An 11,081-nucleotide genomic window follows, 5' to 3' on the forward strand; every position below is an offset into this window, starting at 1 on the left:
GTTTATTCTCCCCATTCTGAAACCATGAATCTCTTGTGTTCTAGATCCTGCTTTCAGGTTAATTGATTAAAAAAAAATTTTTTTTTAATTGACTTTTAGAGAGAGAGGAGGGGGGAAGGAGAGAGAAACATTGATGTGAAAGAGAAACATTGGTCAGTTGCCTCCTGAACGCCCCCTACTGAGGATGGAGCCCGCAACCCAGGCATGTGCCCTTGACCAGAATCAAACCTGAGACCCTTCAGTCCACAGGCCAATGCTCTACCCACTGAGCCAAACTGGCTACAGCTGACATCTTAATTTTTAAACATTCTTATTTGTTCAGGAAACCAGTCAACTCTGCCTCTTGGATTTAAAAATTATTGAAATAAAAGCTTTTCTTTAAAAAATATAAACATATGACTTCCAGTGCTAAATTTTATAATTCTAATTCAGTTATTACAGTATACTTAAAACATTTTTAAAAGCCAGATTACTTATTTTAATGCACTAAACTGTTGGTAACTAAGTGCTGGAAAATATACTTCATATTTTAGCTGAATTGAAACAAAATCTAGATCTGACAAGCTAATTGTAAAGTTGCTTCAGTTTCTCTAGGGGAAAATCACATTCCAAAGCTTTACCACAGATATCTTTTATTTGGAGTGACTGGGCTGCCGAAGGAGAAGGAACTTGTTGAGCTTGAATAGGATTTCTCAAAGCTAACATCAAGGAGTCCTCTAAGCCCTGCCAAATTGTGGATGGTATATAAACAGACACAATATTTATTTTGGGACAAAGATCCTGCAGGCAAGTAAGCAAAATGCTCCAGAAGAAGCAGTCACAGGCCTCTGAGAACCATTTAAAACAAGAGTCTCTCCTCATTCCTTAAATCAAAAGCTGTTAATTTTGCTTTGCTATTTGATGCTAATGCAAAAGAATGACAAAGATTAAGTATAAAAGTTCAGAAAGGAAAAACATAGCTTACCAAAAACATTTATTTAAAAAGTACCTACTCTAGCCCTAGCTGGTTTGGCTCAGTGGATATAGCATTGGCCTATGGACTGAAGGGTCCTGGGTTCGATTCTGGTCAAGGGCGCATACCCGGGCTTGCGGGCTCAATCTGTGGTGGGGTGTGTGCAGGAGGCAGCCGATCAATGATTCTCTCTCATCATGATGTTTCTCTCTTTCTGTCTCTCTTTTCCTATCTGAAATCAATAAAAATATTTTTTAAATAAATAAAAAGTACCTACTCTAATATATCCACTGAACCAAATAGCTAGGGCTAGAGTAGGTACTCTAATCACGTATACTTATAACTATTTCTGTGGCTGGTACATGTTTGACTATCAATTAAAATAATAAGTTATAAACAGAAATGAAACAACTGTTGCCAATGTAGTAACACTAGATAGTATATTCAATTTCCATAGAAAAAATAGTAAACAGTGTAAAGTTCATTTTTTTCAGTTTATATTTTTCATACCCTTTATTTTTTAATTTTTAATATATTTTATTGAATTTTTAAAGAGAGGAAGGGAGAGGGATAGACAGTGAGAAACATCGATGAGAGAGAAGCATCGATCAGCTGCCTCCTGCACACTCCCTACTGGGTATGTGCCTGCAACCAAGGTACATGCCCTTGGCCGGAATCGAACCTGGGACCCTTGAGTCCACAGGCCGATGCTCTATCCACTGAGGCAAACCGGTTATGGCATACCCTTTATTTTTATACTCAAAAACTAAATTATGTAGTAAGAACATACAATCATTAATTCAAAATCCCAAATGAGACTTTATAAAACACAGAATGCATGCAAAAACCATTAATCTTACCACTAAAGACTAACAAGTTTTGGTCAACCATAATAATTTGATTTGTTTGAAATAAAAAGTAATTAGAAATGGGTCCTAAGAGGAAAGATCAAAGGAACTGGAGTTGTCTGGTCTATAAAAATTTAATGTAAGAATGATTTAAATTCTGATCAGTTGCTTTCCTTGTCCTATGACAGCTAAATTAGAGGAAAGCAGTTTAGATTTAGGAAGAATTAAGAACATTTTTGCTTTAGGGTTTTATTAAGGCACCAAAATGGACCACTTGGGAAAGATGTGGTATTACAACACTGCACAGCTACGTGAAGTGAAGCTTGACCTAAGGCATGCTACACCACCAAAACTCCACCAAATAGCCCAACTTTGGATAGAGCATCACAATTTAAAAAGCATTTTCACATATTCTGGCATCTCATTTAATCCTCACATACATGAGATACATGAATAAGGCAGACATTCTGATTCCCATCCAAAATAATAAAAGCATAATATGCTAATTAGACCAGATAGCTGGATGACATTCTGGATGAAGCTGGGGCTGCGAGGGCCGAGGCAAGCCGCTGCAGCTGCCAGGGCCGAGCCCCTTGCACGAATTTCATGCATCGGGCCTCTAGTTTACAAATAAGGAAAATGGTTATGATTGTCATTTGACTCAAATCCAGAGCTCTTTCCACTGCACTGTATTATTTTAAAACTTGTGAAAAAGACCCTTATTAAGAGTCAATGTAGACAGCTCACTAGACACCAGGGTACAAAAGTTCCAACTATATTTGATAGACAAATTATAAAATTGTGATCTGACTTGATTGAACACAAAGTACCTATTTATAGTCAATTATCCATTAACAAACCTTCCTTATTAAAGACCTTTTTTTTGAAAATATTCAATAAATAAAAGAAGTGATTTTGCTGAACCTATTTTCTTAGACCATGAAGCCATATTTTGAATGAGAGAGAATATGAAGCTTCTGTTTCCTATTAGCATTCAAATTTTTTCTGAATTCACCATACCTAAGTGAATACTGTAGTAGCCAGTATTCAAGATGGCCCCAATCATCCCAGCCTCCTGGTATTCACACCCAAGTAAGTGAATAAATCTCCTGCCTTGCTGCTGAATGTGAGCTACAGTGTGTGGGCTACACTTAGTGACTCGCTTCTAATGAACAGAGTAAGACATAAATGATGGAACAGGTCATAAAAAGCAGAGTGACTTCATTTTCTTCCCTCTGTACAGAGCAGAACACGTGACTACAAACTGAAGCCACCTACTAAAAGTCACGAGTTGAGCTTGGAAGTGGCTGCTTCAGCTCTAGTCAAGTTTTCAGAGACTGCACAGCCCCAGCCCTGAGCTAGAGCCATCCAGCCAAGCCACTCCTAGATTCCTGTAAAAGGACATGGGGAAATTTTTGGGAATGACTGAAACATTATCTTGATTGTGGTTGGTTTTCACATGGGTGTGTACATTTGTTAAAACTCAAAGTATACACTTAAAATGGGTGCATTTTATTGTATGTAAACTATACTTCAGTAGAGTTGATTCTTTTTAAAAGGCCACTGAATTCTTCAGCTAAGCAGACAAAGGGTTACTTACTAAAAAGCAGTGCCATGACTTAAGGGTAGTTGGTGAGAAAAGATAAGTTGCAATAACAATCTACCACCACAAACTCACGTCCTAAACTGCTCCTCAAAATTGTTCCACCCACAGCCTTTCCCATCTCAAATGACAGCAATCCCATACTCCCAGTTGCTCTAGCCAAAAATGTTGGAGCCTTTCTTGACTCTCACACTCCACATTCAACCCAGAAGCAAACAGTGTTGGCTCTATCTCATAGTACATGTATACTATGACAACTTCTCACCACCTCCACTGCTACCACCATAATAGTCAAACTGGTCTCCCTGCTTCACTCTTGTCCCCTGTAGCCTATTGTTAACCCAGCAGCTAGAGTGATCCTTTCAAAATCTATGGCAGATCATATTTCACCTGCTCAAAAACCTGAAGCATCCCTCCATTTCACTCAAAGTCCACCTCATTACAATGGCCACCGTGGTTACACAAACTGGCTTCTTATCTCCCAGATCTTATCTCCAAGTATTCTCCTTGCTCAGTCTACTCCAGTTACTGGGGCCTGCTTGCTGTCTATCCAACACACAGTGCATGCTTCCACGCTAGAGCCTTACAATGGAGGTCTTCTCTGTCTAGAACACCTTTCCCCATACCCAAATGGCTCATCATTTCCTAACTACCTTCAGATCTCTGCTCAAATATGATCTTCTTTACCCAGACCATCTTATTGATTAACTGCAAACACATCTGCTCATCCTTATTTTACTCTACTTTTTCTTTTCCCAGAGCACTTACCACTTTGCAACACAATATATAATTTATTTATTATGTTTATTGTCTACTCCTCCACTCCTGCCATAAAACAACCTCCAGGATAGAATCTTTTTGTTGTTGTTTACTGATGTATCACAAGTACCTAGGACAGTGCTCAGTACATATAACAGGTGTTCAGCAAACTTTCTGAATGAACTTTTTGTAACTGTGTCAGGTATTGGGCTAAGCACTTTATATTCACTATTTCAATCACTAGGGCAATCCTAGAAAGTATGCATTAACCTCATTTTACAATGAAAACCACAGATTAAATAATTTGCCCAAAGTTACATACTAGCAAATGAAACCAGAACTTAATTCTGCCTAATTCTAAAGCCTTATTAACCACTAGTTTTCTCAAAGCTGGATATGAATGGGAAGAAAACTAAGCTGCTTCAGGAAGTAACCTGGTTGAGAGTATGTGGAAGACACTGATTTGTGATCCAATATAAGGAGCAGAGGTAAATAATTAACATTTGGGGAAGTTTCCTTCAGTTTTTCCTTGCTTCTAGTCCTACCCCTGTTGAGATAGAAATAGAAGCTAATAGTTACCAGAAAGATACCATAAAAAAAGAGGAAGAGCCCTAGCTGGTTTGGCACCGTGGACAGAGCATCGGCCTGTGGACTGAGAGGTCCCAGGTTTGGTTCTGGTCGGGGCACATGCCCAGGCTGTGGGCTCGGTCCCCAGTGGGGGGCGTGCAGGAGGCAGGCGGTCGATGATTTCCTCTCATCATTGATTTTTCTATCTCCCTCTCTGAAATCAATAAAAAATATATTTAAAATAAAAAAAAAAAAGGAGGAAGAGAAAAAGACCCATGAACTCCACAGATGAAAAAACATTGGTCAGTACTTTTTTTCCAAATTCTCTGGCATACTTTATCCCAGTAGTATGGTGTAATATGAGCAGTTGTTTTCTTGTTTGCTTTAAAATGCTTTTTTTCCTGTAGATCCCACTAATGTAGTACAGGTGTTGGCAAAATTACATTTGAGGAATATATGACCTACACATAAACATCTACAGATTTAAATCTAAAGAAACTGATTTTTTTTGCCAGTGTTACCATTCTTGGAACACAGCCACACTCATCTGTTTACACATGTCTATGGCCTCTTTCACACTCTAACAGCAGAAATAAGTAGTTGCAACAGAGAGCACAATGATAATATTTTGTACCTGGCCCTTTACAGAAAAAAACTTCTAAAACAAACATTAATGAAATGCAATTTTCCTGATATCTTACATTGTTTTTATCACTTTCCCTGATATATTTGAAAACATATCCTCTAAATACTAGAATACGCCATTAAAACATTTTTGGTACTGTTGGTCATATAACTAAAAACATCTCAATGGCTTAAGTCCAAAAATAATATGGTCTTCAATCTAGTAAACATATGTCATTAAATTAATTCAAGCAAATATACTTCCTAGTAGAGTTAACACCATTTAATAGTTATTAAACACTGGAAGACTTCAGTAACATTGGGATGTCAATTTTTAAAAATGTATTTTTATTGATTTCAGAGAGGAAGGGAGAGGGAGATAGAAATAGAAACATCAATGATGAAAGAGAACCATTGATTGGTTGCCTCCTGCACGCCCCCTACTGAGGATTGAGCTTGCAACCCAGCAAGTGCCCTGACTGGGAATCAAATTGTGACCTCCTGGTTCCTAGGTCTATGCTCAATCACTGAGCGACACCAGCCAAGTGAGATATCAATTTTGAAGTCAAAATAGTTTAGCGTTAAAAGCTGAAAGGAAAGGATTTATTTCTGGTCTATGTCTGCCGTGTCTGAGCTACCATGTTCAACACACTTTAAGGAAGCGTTTTGAACAAGGAAAATAATATCTTCAATTTAGTCATACATACATGTACCAAATAGACCCCCGCCCTACCCCCAAAAAAGCAAAAATCATATAATGGCTTCAAAACTTCTGCCCTTGGCCCTAGCCGGTTTTGCTCAGTGGATAGAGCTTCGGCCTTCGGACTAAAAGGTCCCAGTTTGATTCTGGTCATGACCATGTACCTTGGTTGCAAGCTCAATCCTCAGCCCCCAACCAATTGACGTGTCTCTCTCACATCAATATTTTTTTCTCTCTCTCTGTCCCCCCCGGTCCCCACTCCCTTCCACTCTCTCTAAAAATTAATGGAAAAACTATCCTAGGATGGGGATTTAAAATAAAAGGACCAAATAGTAGATCTGGAACATTTTCATTTAATCTTTCAAACATAAAAGCTAACACATAGGAAAGCAAATTACTTATTACTAATTTTTTACACTCTGTACCTATTTTCCCCTCTCCCTTCCCAAAGATTAGTTTATCACTGACAAAAGATCAAACCTTATTTCATAAAATTAAAGAAAACAAAGAAGTCTTCATTGTATATATAGAAGATAAGAAATCCTTTTCCTACCTAATACATTCTAATACAGAATTTTTTTAAGTTCCTCAAAGGAATAATGAGCTATTTCTTATGTTTTACAATAAAGTGATAGGTTATGCTACTCATGACAGAAAAGTAATTTAGCAAGTTGATAAAAACAGGTATGGAAACACTGCAAAGGAAACAGGAGAAAAGTATAAAATAAGGTTAAAATTTTCTTTCTTTAAATATTATATTGAAGTCAACTCCTACATAAAAAGATGAACCAATCCACAATATTCATTAAAATTTCACCAAAATCATAATATACATTAACTTAGTTTTTAACAGAGCTCTCAGCTTAAATATTTCCACTTATATTTTTCATCTTCAACATAAACTTCCAACATAAAAATTTTATGACATCTATTTGTTTTCTCAGAAGCTTTTTCTCAAAACAAAGAAATTATTTCCAAGTTAAAATTTTCATGCTGTTTCTTCAAAATTAAATTATTAACAGAACCAGAAACTACCCAGGAGCTATTTCTAAATATTATTAAATTTAAAGCCTAGCCTACAAACCCTTTTCTCATTTTTCTCTTAATTTCTTTTTTACAGCACTGTAGTCACAAATATTTTAGTAGAAAAAGAGTATTTCCTGCCAAACATTTAAAGAAATTAAGTTTTTAATGCTCCGTGTAAGAAAGTACACTAAAGGCTAGCTAGAACTTTCTAAGGTGAATGTTAACACACATGAAATCAGCAATGGAATGATATAAAAGTTTGAGTGATTTTTTAAAATTATACATTCTTATAATATGAAAACATATCCCTTTATAACAGAACTATGATCTCTTTATTAATGTAAATCATCACATAATTTCTAATAAAACAATCCATAGTATTTCGAATTACAAAGAAATGTTTCCTACCTTGCCTGCTTCTCTTTCTAAGTCGACATATTCCCGGCTAGGTGTTTGTCGCTGTTCTCCCTGCCAGCTGGCCGGAAAAAACTGGAGAGACAGATTGGTTCCTGTGGCCACAAAAGCCTTTTAGAAAAATCAATACAAACAGGATCAGGAGCAGGACATTACATAAATTATGCAGGCAGTCATTTATTTTTACATCAGTTTCTGTCTTAAGCCAGGCAGCACTAAGAATACTTAAAAGTAAAAAACATGCACTCATCATTTTTCTTAAGTATTAAGTTACAAACATCTGATTCCATTTTGAGGACATTTGCCATTGGCTGCTTAAATATAAAATCAAGCCATGGAAATCAATACTTTCTTTCAGGTCAGTTCTTGCTGACGTTAGGATTGTGCATTGCTAATGTCTAACCAGAAGCCACCATCCCTGAATTTAAAAACTTTTATTTTTAAAGTGTGAAAATCACTGAAGATCTAAACATGTTGAATTCTAAAACATACAATTTAAAGTTGTATAAATGGGACATTTTAATTTTTCTTGATAGCCCTTGCTCTAAAGCCCATGTTAAAAATGCACAGGACTGTCCACTTCTGATAAACCAAACATTAGCATGTGCCCTGACAGCACTTCCCATTCTCTCTAAAACCTTGGGTGATTAAAATAAAAAACACACACACAGCATTTTCTAAAATCTGACTTCAGGATAACTGGATCTGGCTTTTACAAAAGAGTATTCATCTAATATTTATAAAAGATTAGGATAGCTCAACAGACAGAACAATCTAAATCCATTTCAATGAAGTGTCAGTCTGTGTAGTCCCTGAGCAATTTATATTTCCCCCCAAGTAAAAAAAATGGAACACTGTCCCTTTTCCCCAAGGGAAATTAAGAAGTAAAAAGCATTTTGAAAAAACAACACATTTTTTTATCATCTAAATGTAAATTTTTCTTTGTTGGAATTTTTTTATTAATTAAAATAGAATGTTTTTGTTTTATTTTACCAATTAAAGTTGTAAAGCATAAAGCTTTCAAGCAGAGTCTTCATCTGAAAGGGGGTCACATTTTGGCGATTTGTTCAAAGCCTTTAGCTGATTCAACTATCTTCTAGCTCTCCTGATGATTCACAGCTATACTTCCTATTTTTATTACTGGTACCGTTAGGTACAATTGTCAACCTAACTGTTAAATTTCTACAGTTTTGATAGCATTTCCCTAACCAACTGGGATACCCTTTCTTATGAACAGACACTAAACAAACGTCGTTACAATATTAACTTAAAAAAATCTTATACCACTATTAGCTAAGTTTAAAAAACAATCAAGTGAAATTAAATAGTTTAAATTAAAAGTAGACTGCTAGCTATGTCCTTAGGCAAGTTACTTAACTCTACCTCAGTTTCCTCACAAATTAATATTTGTAAAGTGCTTAGAATAGACCAAGTAAATGATATATAAGTACCTGCTAAATAAAAGAAATAATTTTGAGCTAACTTTTTCCACCCTCAGATAATTAAATTCTCAGAGCACAGTGGTAGCAAATAAGAGATTCAGCCCATGAAATGAAGCCTTGTATCAAAATCTCCCAGGAAAGTTTCTTCAGTATTCACCTAGTAACAAATCCTTCCACCCACTGTACCCCAAATCAGCTCTATGCTCAGTAAAAACAGTCTACAGATCTTATTACCTCACCTCCTGTCTGAACACCAACCTCAGAAGAGATTTCCTGCTTCCTCACTTCATGCCCATTATCTCATCAAGATCCCTCTCTCTGAGATAGAAGTGATTAAAAAATACCCAGATCATTCTAGAATAACATTTCCCAAATTTATTTGACCACAGAACTCTTTAATGGAATACCTATACATACATGAGCTCAGAAAATTATCTTTGAAAACATAAAAATACTATACCCGCATCCCTGTCTATATGTAAGATTTCCAGATTGCCCTGACTATATTTTATGGTTTCATAAATTATAAAACAGCACACATTGTGCCAATCCAACATAGGTTTTATCCTTCCACTTTCAGGATTAAAAATATATGGTTTTGTCTTGGCCAGGTAGCTCAGTTAGTTAGAGCATTGTTCTGACACTCCACGGTTGTCAGTTCAATCTCCAGTAAGGGCATATACCCAATGAATGCATAAATAAGTGGAACAACAAATCAATCTCTCCCCACCCCATCTCTCTCTCTCTCTCGAATCAATAAAATAAAATTTTAAAAATATACACATGATTTTTACTGTTCTCCCAGTAGAGTCACCATACCTATCATAAGTATTTTTTTCTTTTATTAATCAGTAGTGTTGAAGACATCTCTAACACTTTTACTACAGTAAGAACTTACCGGGGGAATAAATCAGTTTACCAAATAGAATAGATTCTATCCCTCACCCATGATCACTTTTATTCATGCTACCATAAAATCTGGGTAAGTTTTATAGTTAAAAAGAGATGAGCATCACAGAGCTTAGATTGGGAATAACTGTGGGAAATATTTGTTACAGTATATAACTGCTGTCAAAATAGAGGCCAAAGAATGCCTTTTCCATATCTATTTTCCATAACCAAATGGGTAAAAGCTACTGCCTGTTCATAAGTCAAAAGACAAATTTTAGGCATTACATTAAGTAACCTCTAAACTGAATTAATCAAGTACCTATGATGCAAAAGGCATTGTGCAAAGTAACTGCATAGAGGGGAGTATATTAATGAATATACCACAGAATTAATGTGGTCTCCACCCTCTAGCAGATAAGAATACCATACTGTAATTCACATGAGGAGAGCATTGAATTAAAGGGGGGAAACTAGAGAGGGTAATGTGAAATTCCTTACCAAATATAAAGTTACATTATTCAACAAATTAAGACACATATGCCATCTTAAGAGCAAATCTTTCAATGTACCTTCAACTTTTAATACTTGTCAGATATTAAGAACTTATTAAAATTTGTAGGATGAAATATTTGGAAGAGAGGAAGAACTAGAACATCTGTCTGACTTATCCCTAGAAAGTCTATGACAACTACAAGCCACCTATAAAATATTACAGCAACATTATAGTACAGTAATTCAGATACACTGCGGGTTAAATTACATTCCCAGTTCATAATTACATGCAGTAAAGTTCTGATATGACAGAAAAACTGTTAATAGCTATTCTTCATTTGGTTTCCAAAAAACCCCCAGCTTTACAATAGTCCTGACAATCGTCTGTATCTCATCTTTTACATCAATTACCTCCAGGAAATCCACTGGTTAGGTATACCACCACCTTTTGCAAAAAGGAAACACATGCAAAGGATGATACAATTACTGAACCGAGTAATAAGTGATTCTTTTACCACTCAATAACAAAACCAAAAAATATTTATCTTACACATTATAGTCATATGATTACAATTACTCAAGAAATTTGGCAGTGGGCTAAAAGCAGGAGCTTTTCTTTCATAACATGCAATAATCACCAACTATTCTACAGCTCCTGGTAAATTTAGCTAGTATCTTCTCATTTTCTGTAATATGATTCTAAAAAACCTTCATTTTAAATATGGAAGTAACCTTTAAAAATAAATTTGGTTTTGTTGGAGAA

The 11,081-nt window shown here is 35.7% G+C and overlaps 1 protein-coding gene across 1 annotated transcript in view; it reads right to left on the bottom strand.

The window, feature by feature from the left end:
* CBFB (core-binding factor, beta subunit) overlaps positions 1 to 9,884 on the bottom strand; it is a 55,946-nt gene extending 46,062 nt beyond the window's left edge. Inside the window, exons 1-3 of the mRNA XM_015567818.1 lie at positions 9,881 to 9,884; positions 9,194 to 9,234; positions 7,488 to 7,604 (exon numbers count right to left, since the gene is read on the bottom strand). Of these exons, the coding sequence (XP_015423304.1) occupies positions 7,488 to 7,604; positions 9,194 to 9,234; positions 9,881 to 9,884 (162 nt within the window). The remainder of the gene's footprint in view (positions 1 to 7,487; positions 7,605 to 9,193; positions 9,235 to 9,880) is intronic.
* Between the last annotated feature and the right edge of the window lie 1,197 nt (positions 9,885 to 11,081).

Source organism: Myotis davidii, unplaced genomic scaffold (genome assembly GCF_000327345.1).
Source record: "Myotis davidii unplaced genomic scaffold, ASM32734v1 scaffold243, whole genome shotgun sequence".
NCBI lineage: Eukaryota > Metazoa > Chordata > Mammalia > Chiroptera > Vespertilionidae > Myotis > Myotis davidii.